The 12,255-nt window shown below is 46.5% G+C and overlaps 1 protein-coding gene across 13 annotated transcripts in view; it reads left to right on the top strand.

Annotated features, from left to right (window-relative positions):
• The window catches only part of CACNB4 (calcium voltage-gated channel auxiliary subunit beta 4), a 76,678-nt gene that overhangs the window by 44,714 nt on the left and 19,709 nt on the right, over nucleotides 1-12,255 (top strand). For 10 of the 13 annotated variants that reach the window (XR_006939787.1, NM_001396491.1, XM_046943393.1 and 7 more), the window contains 8 exons: nucleotides 1,466-1,585; nucleotides 1,928-2,050; nucleotides 4,468-4,598; nucleotides 5,973-6,049; nucleotides 6,416-6,435; nucleotides 6,540-6,620; nucleotides 8,397-8,455; nucleotides 11,138-11,247. Coding sequence is in view for 11 of the 13 variants with exons in the window: in NM_001396491.1 (NP_001383420.1) it covers nucleotides 1,466-1,585; nucleotides 1,928-2,050; nucleotides 4,468-4,598; nucleotides 5,973-6,049; nucleotides 6,416-6,435; nucleotides 6,540-6,620; nucleotides 8,397-8,455; nucleotides 11,138-11,247 (721 nt within the window). In the remaining 2 variants the exon portion in view is untranslated. Of the gene's footprint in view, nucleotides 1-1,202; nucleotides 1,365-1,465; nucleotides 1,586-1,927; nucleotides 2,051-4,467; nucleotides 4,599-5,971; nucleotides 6,050-6,415; nucleotides 6,436-6,539; nucleotides 6,621-8,396; nucleotides 8,456-11,137; nucleotides 11,248-12,255 lie in introns of those variants that run through there. The other 3 variants (XM_046943399.1, NR_131210.2, XM_046943400.1) reach the window with 3 other exon arrangements.

Here is a 12,255-nt window from a genome sequence, read left to right as displayed (position 1 = left end):
TGTGATTGCTTTCCCTTCTCCCTTTTTGCTGCTGCTGAAGCTTTGTTGCCTATGTAGTATAGTAAGTAAGGCAGTGGTGAGCACCAGCAGGCATTTTGCATCCTCAGTGCATTCAGCAGTGAGTGCTCGCTGCTCTCGTGCAGCGCTGCGCCTGGCCCTGCAGCTCCAGCTCTGCCTTTCCTTTTGCTCTAATTACTTTGAACAATGTATGGAGAGCGGGCTGTCATTTTAGGCCTGGCATATTTGGCCGTATAGATATAGTCTCCTCTTTGGTGGGGGAAGGCAGCAGTGCTCCTGGCTGGGCTGTGTGGCTGCACCGGGAGCGTGTGCTGGCAGCAGGTCATTGCCAACTGATAGGGGCTCCCATCTGTACTTAAGAATGTGTGCCTGGTCTGGTATTAAATGTGGGGGTTGGTGGCCCTGCCTGTGGTGGGGGGGTTGGAGATTCCTGGTCCTTGAGGTCCCTTCCAACCTGGGCCATTCTGTGATCTGCGATTCTGTTTACATGGATGATAAGAGGGCTGACTGTTATGGTAGATTACATAGAAAGTATGTCTCTGTGCTGCAGGATATAAAGCAATTTAAGGAAAAATATAACGTTTGCAAGACATAATGCTGCAGTGGTTCTTTGGAACAAAGGTAGAGAGAGAAAATGTCAGAGCTTTGTGGAGAGAAAGATGCGTATCTTCAGCGTGTTGCCAGAAATGTGATGACTTGGGAATGGTTTGTGCACAGTCACAGAAAACCTCAGGTTGGAAGGGCTGCCTTTGGCTCTACACACACTCAGGTTGCTGTGTGGGAGGAGCCCACACACTGCAGGTGATGGTGGTCCCAGGTGTGGTCCCAGTCCGACCATCCCATGCCTTGTTCCTCCCAGCACACTGTTACATTCTGCTTCAGTGTGCTGGTTTTCCTTCATAGCACTGCACAGCCTTTGTGTTGCCCTGTGGAGTAGCTTTCAATAGTGTGATTTTGCCACTTTTCTGCTCTTGAAGAAAAGAATGGTGCCGTGTGTGAGTGGCAGCGCGCAGCAGGGAGGGAAGTGCTGCACAATGGTGCTGCATTTGCAGGGAGGGCTGGCTCTGACCGAGCTTTGTGATACCTCGATTGTGTCTGATGTGACCTAACTGCTGCCAGTCCTGAGTCTGAGGTTGTCCAACAGGATTAGAAGTCTATAAAGGTGTTTGCACAGTGCTGAAGCTGAGCTGGATGTGACTGTGTCAGTGAGGAGGCAGAGCCGTTCTTTGGAAGTGGAGAGAGATTTTTCTTGGGGTTTTTTTGTCTTTGGTTAAGGAAAAGCCATATATTTCTCTGCTAAGTTCCGCAGAACCTTGTGCTAGAAACCATGTGTACGAACCCGCAAGGTATAATTAGGAAATGCATTTTAAAAGCAGTTTCTGTATCTGTCTTGGGATGGGGGTTCTGTTCCTCATGTTTGTTCTCAGCAATGTGATTTCCCTTTCAGGGCTCAGCAGATTCGTACACAAGCAGACCCTCAGACTCTGATGTGTCTTTGGAAGAGGACAGGGAAGCGATCCGCCAGGAGAGAGAGCAGCAAGCGGCGATACAGCTCGAAAGGGCAAAGGTGCTTTCTTTTAAACTGTGATAGCGGCTGCTTATGGGGCAGTCACCGTCTGCCTGCTGTTAAGATTCGTACCGCTCATTTATAGTGGTGATGGCATGCTGACAGTCAAGTGAGATTTCCTGCAAGCCAAACTGGGGGGGGGGAATGTAGTGTAAATATTCTTGAATAAGCGGGGATCTTCTTTAGTGAACTGAACTCTCTTGGCTTGTGTGAAACTATTAGGTCTGAATTTTGATGTATTTGGCAAATACCCTCCACTAAATTTTTGGCAATTTGATACAGAAAATTAATTCCTGATGCAGGAAAGTTTCCGCTGTTTATGATGCCTGTTTCTGTTCGTAGTCCAAACCAGTAGCGTTTGCTGTTAAGACCAATGTGAGTTACTGTGGAGCTCTGGATGAAGATGTCCCTGTCCCAAGCACTGCCATCTCTTTTGATGCGAAGGACTTCCTACACATTAAAGAGGTAAAAACATGTAGCAGTTATTCCCTTTAAGAAGCCGGGGGCTGCAGTTGGAGCAATCATGTCTGAACTGAACCAGAGAAAACTGAAGACCAAGAACTGAGCAGCAGCAGGAGAGTACAGCACGCAGATGGGATAGTAGTGGTGCTGTGTGACCCTTCATCCTTTCCACAGTTGAAATCAAGTTTGTGATGGATCTGATGTAACAGAAAGGGGTTCTGTTCATCAGGGAGTTTAGTAGCAGCAGTTTACACCTGGTCTTTGTAAAGCACTTGGGTAGGCCTGTAAGGGAATGAGGCAGAATAACACAAGCATAAAACAAAACGCTGACGAGGCTGCAGGACAAAAATATATAAAAATAAGGAAAAAGGAATGGGAATAAACAAGCCCTGAATATGGCTTTTGTAGAGAAAAATACTCTTGTTGCACGTTGAGCATGTTTTCTGCAATTAGTTATCTGAAGTGAGCCCTTCAAATCTGCATCAACTCCTGTTGTTCTGTAGATTTGTACTTAGACTTGCAGCTTGCAAATATGTTTTTTTATCTCTGCATTCTGTGTGTTTATTTTTGGGTGTTTGGTACTAATTTTTCCCTTTCTTTGAACGTTAGCCCATCATTGCTTCAAAGCTCTCATCTCCCCGAGACTGAGCATGTTTGGGAGGGAAACACCTGCTGCTTCCTCTCTGGAGACAGAGATTGGTGGTAGAATGGGGGAGTTGTGCTTGAAGCTCTTTCTCCCTGGACACAGGAGGGGCAGTTGATTTGCTTGTTCCCTTTTCTGAGTTTGCTGGAAACAGATGGAAGGTTGATTTTTTTTTAAACATTATTTATTTTATTTTATTTTTAGTTGGTTTTGTTGTATTGTTTAGGTTTTCTTTAATACATTGCTGTGGAGATGTCCTTAAGCCCATGTTGAGGAAGCAGAGCACTGTGAAGTCTGAACCTGCCTCTCTCTGTGTGGAGCTGCCTTTCCCCTGCGCTGAGTTCCCAGGAATGTGCTCCTTTCTGTCTGGCACCACACCTGAGCTCCCCGTCATGTACCCACCCTGAAACCTTCTCCCCATCAGGAAAGTGTCCTTTGCTGCACTCAGAGCAGAGCTGCCTGCAAACAGCTGCACCCGTTACAGCAGAGATCACTCCTCAGCTGCCTTCCCTGCCATGTTCCCTTTCACACCAGGAGCATACCGTATCTGGTGTGCTGTCTTTCTAGTTTGCACATTGCAGCTGTTCAGGTAGCTCTGTGCATCAGCATTAGCACAGTATTTGCTCTTGATTTCTCAGCATGTGGCTGCATGCATTGTCTGGCCACAAATGTGCTAAGCTCGTGTTGGTGCTGCCCTGTACGTTGTTCCTGGGCAGTGTCACAAGTCCATGTCGTGGCTTTCTGTGAGTGTTCCTCTGAGATCCAAATGGCCAGGATAACACCCCCACCGCACATAAACCATCTGGCTTACAGGTGTTCACCTGCTCTGCTAGGGATTCAGCATTTCTTTGTTAATGCTGAAGCCTTCAGGCTGCCTGAAGCTGTAACTCAGTACAATTTGGGCAGCGGTTCGTGGAAAAAGGCTTTGCAGAATTCGTTCTTCAGTGATCTGATGGGTTTGCTTGGCCAGCAATAGCCATGATTTAGATTAGATCCAGATTTTAGAATAACGCCAGGCCAGGTAGAAGTCAGGTCACCCTGCTGACAAGATGAAACATCAGCAGTAACTGATGAGTTGCTATATTGAGAGTGTGTCCTGTATGTCTCCTACCTCTCCTACCAGACTATATGTTATGTGCTTATTTCAGAGAAGTGCAACAGTTACTGACAATATGGAAGGAATTATGGGCATGGCAACCAGTAGGAATGAACTGTAGTCCTCCCACATGCTAAATGCAGAGAATAGCTTATGGGAGGTAATGACCTAATGCAGATTGCCCTGCTTCCCTTACTGCACTGTTGTCAGTTGCATTGTTCAGCTATTCTCAGCGTAGCGCTGATTCTGACCTCTTGTCTTAGAGGTGTCACTCAGAACTCCATGTCCTGGTAGTAGAAGGAAAGTTCCCATGTTCGAGCCATACATTCAGAACCAAAATCAAGTAGTTAATCATCAGAGGGCTCTGATTGGAGAATCATGCCATCACAGAGAGGTGTGGGTTAGAAGGGACCTTAAAGCCCATCCAGTTTCATCCCCCTGCCATGGGCAGGGATGCCTCCCACTGCACCGGGCTGTCCAGGGCCCCCTCCAGCCTGGTTTAAACCCGTTCATCAGAAATAGCTCATGCTCCTTACATCACCATCACCCTCAGCCCCAAAGTTATGATATCAGAGAAGTCACAGCAGGTTGTTTTGGTGCCGGTATGGAGTTGAGGATTGCAGATAAGATAGTAGGGAGCTCTGGACGTGAAGCAAGGCCAGAAACCTTTCTGTGTTCCAGAAATACAATAATGACTGGTGGATAGGGAGACTGGTGAAGGAGGGCTGCGAAATTGGTTTCATTCCGAGCCCGCTTAGACTGGAGAATATCCGCATCCAGCAGGAGCAGAAGAGAGGACGTTTCCATGGAGGGTAAGGATGCTGTAACCTTTTAAAATAGTTTAAGATCTTTTCTGACACCAGACAATATCTTTCAAAGGTCACTTGATTCTTTTTTATTGCAGTGTGCATGAATGAGTGTTTGATTTGGGATTCCAAGCAAACAGATGTGTTTGCAGAGGATAGGATATTAGATGTTGGCTGTGAGAAGGAAAAAATGTGTCTTGGCTTTAGAAAAGAGAAGTTATACATTATGAGTGGCAACACCAGAAGTTTCTGAAGGGAGAGTGAGTTGTGTCCCCACGGGCGCAGAGTCAGACCTTTGGTGCTCTCTCATATGTGGGATTTTTCTTTCTTCTTTTCCCCCTCCATTTCTGCCCACACCAGACGTTTCAGGTGTCACAGAGATGAGTTCTGCCATTCCACTTCCTTTCCTCTCTTCATCTTCCAGCCTGGCCCTTCTACCTCTCCATGCTGCTGCTCCTGGAGATAGCAAGGCCTGGGAGAATACAGGCTTGTGTGTGGGGCTGGGGCGTCAAACTGATTGCTCCTGGTCTCAGTTTGGGTATTGAAGTATCTCTCCTCCATTGGCTCAATAGTGGCTAACTCTTTTCTTTTGGGAGAGGGGAGTTATTTTGCTACTAGCACATTATTCCCACTAACTGAAATTGAAATGTGAATGTTTGCATATTTAAGAAGAACAAAAAACTGTAGTGGAGCAGGACAAAGAGAGGTGAGCCTGATAGCAGGAAGAGAAGCGTGATTTCACCTGTGTAGCACTGTCAGGGAATTCGTATAGTTAATTAAGATTGGGAATAATTTCAAGTGTAAGCCAGCTGAGGAGGTGATTTTGGAATGATTGAGCAGCACAAACTGAGCTTTATTTTGAATTGATTTTACAGTTTCTGAAGGAGGTTCAGTGAAACCAGTGTATCTCAGTGCATGGGAGGAGGGTCTCACATGCAGAGACTGCTCAGGATAATGATTCATGTATAGCATGTTAGCAGACAAGTTCTCTGCTTGTGTGAGTGGACGTGACTCCACTGCAACAATCCGATCTCACCTGCAGAGAACACTGGGAATAAAGCCCAGCCTGAAACGGGAGAAATGTTGTAAAAGAGGGCAGTATTAAGATTTTACATAGCATACAGACCCAGAAGTGTTAATACAGACCAAACCTAAAGAGGTTTACGCAGCCTTGAACCACGGGAACTTCTGCTAGTGATTATTTACAATATCCCAGTGTTACAGCAGCGTCCGGGAGATGCATGGGATGATTTTGCCATTAAACAGTCCCTGCTCCAGAGAGCAGGAAAGCGAGGGCAGAACGCTGCTTTGGCCTAACATCCCCTCGCTGGTCAGTCTGCACGTGGTAAAGAATACTAAACACTCCTTCTGATACTGCAGGAAATCAAGTGGGAATTCTTCTTCAAGTCTTGGAGAAATGGTTTCTGGCACGTTTCGAGCCACACCTACTTCCACAGGTAAGGAGACTTTTATTTAAGGCAACTCTTGCTGTTTCTGTTACTTCTATTTTAAAAGTCACGTCTGAAAAGTGTGGGTTTTCCCCCTTTGCTGACTTACTAAGATGTTCTGCTGACGTGTGTGGAGGTGGAGAAAGACATCTGTTTCCAGACATGCAGTAGTTGCTAAGGGGCTGGGAGTAAAAGGCCTCTGCAAAAGGGGCAGCTCTGCCCAGAACAGAACGAGTGACCAATTGAAATAGAGCTGATGGAAAGCAAGGTGCATGGAGGGAAAGGGAAGGAGCACTGAGAATGGGGTTTTGCTTGCAAGTGTTACAGTTGCTATGCACAGTGTGTGTTTAACCAAGTTCTTATTTGGTCTTTTAGCAAAACAGAAACAAAAAGTGGTAAGTACTCCTTCTGCTTTCATTTTATTTTCCTTACTTTGAATGCATGATTCCCAGGTTTTTCAGTTTGATTAATGATCTGAAGGGATGTTTTCTTCTTCCAGACAGAACACGTTCCCCCGTACGATGTGGTGCCCTCAATGAGGCCCGTTGTCTTAGTGGGGCCGTCGCTGAAAGGCTACGAGGTATGTACCCCAGTGCTTGCAGTGAGGCCCCATTTTCTTGCCCGTGGTTTCCCTTGGTCCATTTGGTGTGTTGGCCGATTAGCCAACCAGGCATCTGTACACATACAGTTTTAGTCAAACTAGCACATGCTTTGAGCTGAAGTAGTCCAAATTTAGAGTATCCCCTGTAAGGTAATCCTCATGTTTTCACTTGTGAAAACTTCACGTCTTCCCACGAAGCTCAATGCTGGCTAGTGAAGTAGCTGGGCTGTGGTAGCACATCCATGTCTGTTCTCCAGCACCTGAAACCCAATGTGGGGACTGATGACTGTCATTTCAGTGTGTTTCCTTCACGTTTGTTTTTTCAAGAACATTGCAGTATCGAAATATGAGGAAACCTTTAGCCCTTCTAAATTATTTGCCTCTCTGCAACACGGAGGTGGGTGTGATAACAGGTACAGATAAACAGGGGACCCATTTGTCAAGGTTGCTGCACGTTCAAAAGAGCATTTAGCACATGCTGAACGACCAGAGGCTTTTAGCAAGGCCTGTCGGTGAACTTATCCATCTGTTAAGTGTTTTGCCAAATTGAGATCTAAATTAACATGAACATAAAATCAAGGATACGCTTCATTTAGCTTAATTAATGCTGTTAGTACTTTATAGGATATTATTGAACATTGGAATGGCTCTTTTCAGAAGGTTGCACCGGGGTAATGTTAGCATAATGTGATGTTCTTACATCATTTTTTTTAGTGGGGATGATTAGAAGTGTAGTTTGCTGAAGCAGGAATGAGGTGCTTCGTCTTCATCCGCCTTTTAATTTTACGGCGGTGTTTCGTGACAGAGTAAATGTCACCCATTGGTTTTGATGGTGCTGCACCACAGCTTAATTTGTCTGGGCACTCAAGTTTGGCGGGGAGAGGAGCCATGTGTTGAGTGCATACCTTTGTACAAGTATGTTCCCCCTCTTTGTGTTAGCAAACAATACTTAATCTGACATCTTGAACATACAGAGGTGCATAAATGGTGCTGCAGTTAAGGTGTTTCCATTCCAGTTTTGCTCTACACAACAGAAACACGTTGCTCTCACTTTGCGACCTGTATGGAAAAGTTCAGTGGTATTTTTTTCTGGCTAAATTCTCTAAGAAGCACTTTGAAGGTAACCTGGGAGAATTAAACTGCCGGAGGCCTGGGGCTTTGGTGCAGTTCCTATCGAAGTGTCAGTAGAGTTGTACTGAAAGGAACAGTCAGGAAAGCAAACGATGTCTGCTGGGGTTGAGCATCTCTCAGATGCTCTCCCTGTTACAGAAGTGAAAACATGTTTTTTCTTCCTTGTAGGCCTCTCAGAGAATAGCTTTGCTCTTACAGCAGTCATCCAACATAACAGATCTTGTATCTGAAGTCTTAGGCCAGTAATAATAACGTTACTGATGGGGAAAAAGCAAAGGATTTGTTCAACCTGAAGTCCCACGTGGTCCTGACATGTGCTGAGCCCTGCTGGGAATGGCGTTGCTCTGGAGGGTGGTGCGGTGTGCTCCGCTGCCTCAGAGCAGATGGAGGCAGGAGCAGTGACAGCTCTGATGTCCTTAGGGCCACATTTTGTGACTCACTCATAAAACCTGCAAGTGTTTGTTACAGAGCTGCTTCCAAGAGCATGTTAATTAAATGACTGCTACAGAGGAAAGGTATTGATTGTTGGCAGTATCCTTACCTTCTGCTTACCTCTCTGCTTACTTTTGACTTCTCTTTCTCCCTGTCATTCCTCTCTGCTCAATCTTCCTCACCTCTGCAAAGGTGACAGACATGATGCAGAAAGCTCTCTTTGACTTCCTGAAGCACAGGTTTGATGGGAGGTGAGAAATGCTGTCCTTTCCATGCTTTTTTCCATGTATTACTAGCGTTTCAGTGATGTTTTGTAATGAAAGGAGACCCATGCATGTTCCGAACTGATTTATAGCATCAGCAGTGAAGTGCAGCCAGCTGTGGGCTGGAGCACAGCTGATGTATTACTAGACGTGCATGTGTCTTTGTGTCTGCTATGTCCATGGTAGGGTTTCTTCATTTAAGTGAATCATTTTGCCTCAGTGTCTCATAAGAGTGGAGCTGTGGGAGATGAAAGGTGACTGTGGCACGTGGGAAGTGCCAGGATAGCTTTGAAGGTGGCATTTCCAGGCTTGGGTATTCAGCATTGCAGTGGGAAGCATGCAGTGCTGATACAGCTGGGAGTGTTGTGGAGCAGTGCCAACCTGTGATTAAGTCTTTGGGCAGAGCCCAGCTCCTGGTTTGCTTCTGTGTAGTTCCAGGCTCCTGTACAGCAGGATGCACTCTAAATACTACTTGCACCCAGGCCCTGCAAGTACCATGTTGAAATGTGCAGAAGCAGCCCAATCGACTGAAGGTGGTGACGATGCTTCAGGCCACTATCTACAAGAATTGAATTCTTGACTATTGTTAGTAATCAGAAATAATTAAAGCTTGAAGTGGGAAATGCTGAGCACTGAGATACACAAAAAGGTTTATAACTTCAGCTGGAGCAAGAAGAATATTTCCTGAAGAGCTGTGATGGGGAGCAAGCATGTGTATTTCCTTGTTAGGAGGAGAGGGTTGGCCCATGACGTCCCTTCCTCACCCCTGGAGCTCACCCATGGTTGCAGATCTGTGCTCTGCCATTGGGATGTTTGACCCTTCTTTCACCGTAGCGTGTTCAGCATGTTGTACCTGCATAGCGAGGTGCTTGTGCTGCTCGAGTTTAGCTGCACTAGGTTTGTGACAGTGAGGAAGCCTAAAACGTTGGCACTAAGATGATGAAAAGAGGTTTCTGTCGTTCAGAAGAGGTGGAATAGGATTTATGTTCAAAGCACCTTTTGGGGTGCAGCACAGAGGTGGTGATGCTGAAATAACTCACAGGCAGCTCAAACAAAGCATTTAATAATCAAGCTTTGTGCGGGATATTTCTTCCCTGTTTCTAATAGCCCAGCTGAAGTGCTTTTAGCACGTTCCACAAGCACAGCGATCGATTCCAAGTCTGACAGTTGAAGCAGTGACTGTGGCAGCCCGCAGTTCTGTTTGCTGTGTTTCTGTTGCATGCTGTCAGGACGGCCTCTCCCACTCCTGAGCAGTTTGACTGATGTGGCTTCTCTGCAGCTCAGCACAGGAGCTCTGGTGCACGTTCCCATCAGGGTAGATGCAGAACCGCCGTGCATGCCCCCTCCAGCTGCTGCCATGCACCTGTCAGATTGCAGTGTGCCTCCGGTAACTGACAGTCATTGCTTTTGGTGGGAAACCATGGCAACAGGATGCCATAAGTCATCTCGAGTCACCAGGGCATGACTGCTCTGCAGCGTCGTCTTAAACCATATATGAGAGCGTGCTCAGCAGAGGCTGACCCACATGGCTCAGCAGTGCCCTGGTGTGGGAGACGAAGATGCAGTGCTGCCCAGCAGTGCTGCTGAGGGGAACAGCACCTTGCCTTGTGCTGCTGTGTTCTCACTGCTCTCCTGCCCGGAGCGAGGTAGTGCTCTGGGCAGGAGCAGAGGGAAGTCTTCCTGCTGTGAGCCATGTTGGCAACTAAATTAGGCAGACACGTGGCATTTCAGCTCTGAAATTCAGTGCTACATACAAGCTGATATGATTGACTTTAAATTTGAATCAGTTAAGAAAAATCAACAAAACTCATTCTTGGGAGCCTCAGCTGCTGCTTGCTTCTCCTGTCTTATGTTGTGTGCAGTGGCTGCTGGTCATTTCCAGCCTGTTTTCTTCTCGTTACTTGTGGCTCTTTAGCTCATCTCAGTCCTTCTCACTGGATTTCACAGGAGGCAATTGTGCGCTCTTTGTTTTATAATCTGATTAAAGAGCAAACTTTCAGTTATAGGTAAATAGCAGTGCCCTGTTCTGCAGCCTGAACGCTCACACACAAGGCATGGGAGGGCACGTGCTGCTGCTGTCTGCTGTCAGCTCACTGACAGACCAGCACAACACCACCATCCCTAGGTTAGAAGGAAGCCTTCAGCAGCGCACTGCCTGTGGCTCACCTCATTTTTCTCCTATCTGACCTTAAGCCGAGTCCCTTAGTCCACTGCACAGCCCTGGCTGGACAAGGAGCTGTGTGCTGGAGGTCTCCCAGAGCTGGCAGCTCCATTTGGTGACTCAGACATGAGTGGCAGAGTCCAAATAAGGCCCTTCCCTACCTGCTGGCAGTGCCAGCTTTGGTTACACCACCTGGGAGGAGTGCTGCTGTGCCTGCTGTGCTCTGTGCCCTGAGACTTGCTTTAGCTTGTGATAGTGGGGTGTTGTATAAATCCATGTGGGCGGTGGGATGGGGAGACGTGAGCTGATGGAGCAGAAAAGCAGGAGCTGTGTGAAGGGTCTGCAGTAGCAAATAACTGTACAGTTACTCAGCATTTCTCTTTAGCTGTTCTTTACTGCAATGAGTGGTGTTTTATTGGATTTGCACTTTGGAATGAAATGTGGCTGTAAATCATGCGTGGCACAGGGAAAAAGTAACGGCTGGTTTTGTTTTGTGTTCTTGCTTGTAGGATATCAATAACCCGAGTGACAGCCGACATTTCTCTTGCTAAGAGGTCTGTTCTGAATAACCCAAGCAAGAGGGCAATAATTGAACGGTCAAACACACGATCCAGTTTAGGTAAGACATGGACATGGACACAGCTGTAGCTCTGAACGTGGCTGCATACTGCTGGAGAGTGGCAGCACTGTCACCAGTTCTGCAGTTCTGAATGCATCTACAGCGTTTTATTGTGTAATTCTGTATTTCATGTCCCCTGATGGGTGATGGAATTTGCCTGACAGAGGAGTGGCACAGAGCACAGTGTGCTGAGTTAGCATCCCGTGGAGCAATGCCTGGGCTGGAGCAAGCAGGCTTACAGCTATTGTAACTATTCAGCCTGTGCTGACTTTATCAATTTAAACGTACTCACATGCATGGGCATGGTTGAGAAAGGTCAGATTCATCATCTTCCTTCTACTTGTGATGTGTTCTTGTTACTTCAGACAAAAGTGCTTTGGTGTGAACATTGCCATTGGTATCCTTGTAAATAATATCCTGACAGTATTCATCATAAACAGATCCCTGTGCTTTTGGGATTGTGTGGTCACAGTTCTGCTTCTCATATGGATTCTTGTTAAATCAGAGCTACAATTTGCAAACAAAAAAAGTCCTAAGAAGTATAAATATATCACTGTTAAAAATAACTATCTTATGACTCCTGAGATATTTTGCAGATCTGAAAAATATGCCTGAGCTTATTTTGGGTTAATCATAGAATCGTAGAATCGCTAAGGTTGGAAAAGACCCACAGGATCATCCAGTCCAACCATTCGCCCATCACCAATGGTTCTTGCTAAGCCATGTCCCTCAACACAACATCCAAACGCTCTTTGAACACCCCCAGGCTTGGTGACTCCACCACCTCTCTGGGCAGCCCATTCCAGTGCCTGACCACCCTTTCAGACAAGTAGTATTTCCTAATGTCCAGCCTGAATCTTCTCTGGCGCAGCTTGAAGCCATTCCCTCTAGTCCTATCACTAGTCACCCAAGAGAAGAGGCTGACCCCCAGCTCACTACAACCTCCCTTCAGATAGTTATGGAGAGCAATAAGGTCTCCCCTGAGCCTCCTCTTCTCTAGACTGAACA

The sequence above is a fragment of the Gallus gallus genome, chromosome 7 (assembly GCF_016699485.2).
Source record: "Gallus gallus isolate bGalGal1 chromosome 7, bGalGal1.mat.broiler.GRCg7b, whole genome shotgun sequence".
NCBI classification, from domain to species: Eukaryota; Metazoa; Chordata; class Aves; order Galliformes; family Phasianidae; genus Gallus; species Gallus gallus.
Note: the sequence above shows the minus strand (reverse complement) of the source record. Positions and strands in the feature narration are given on the sequence as shown.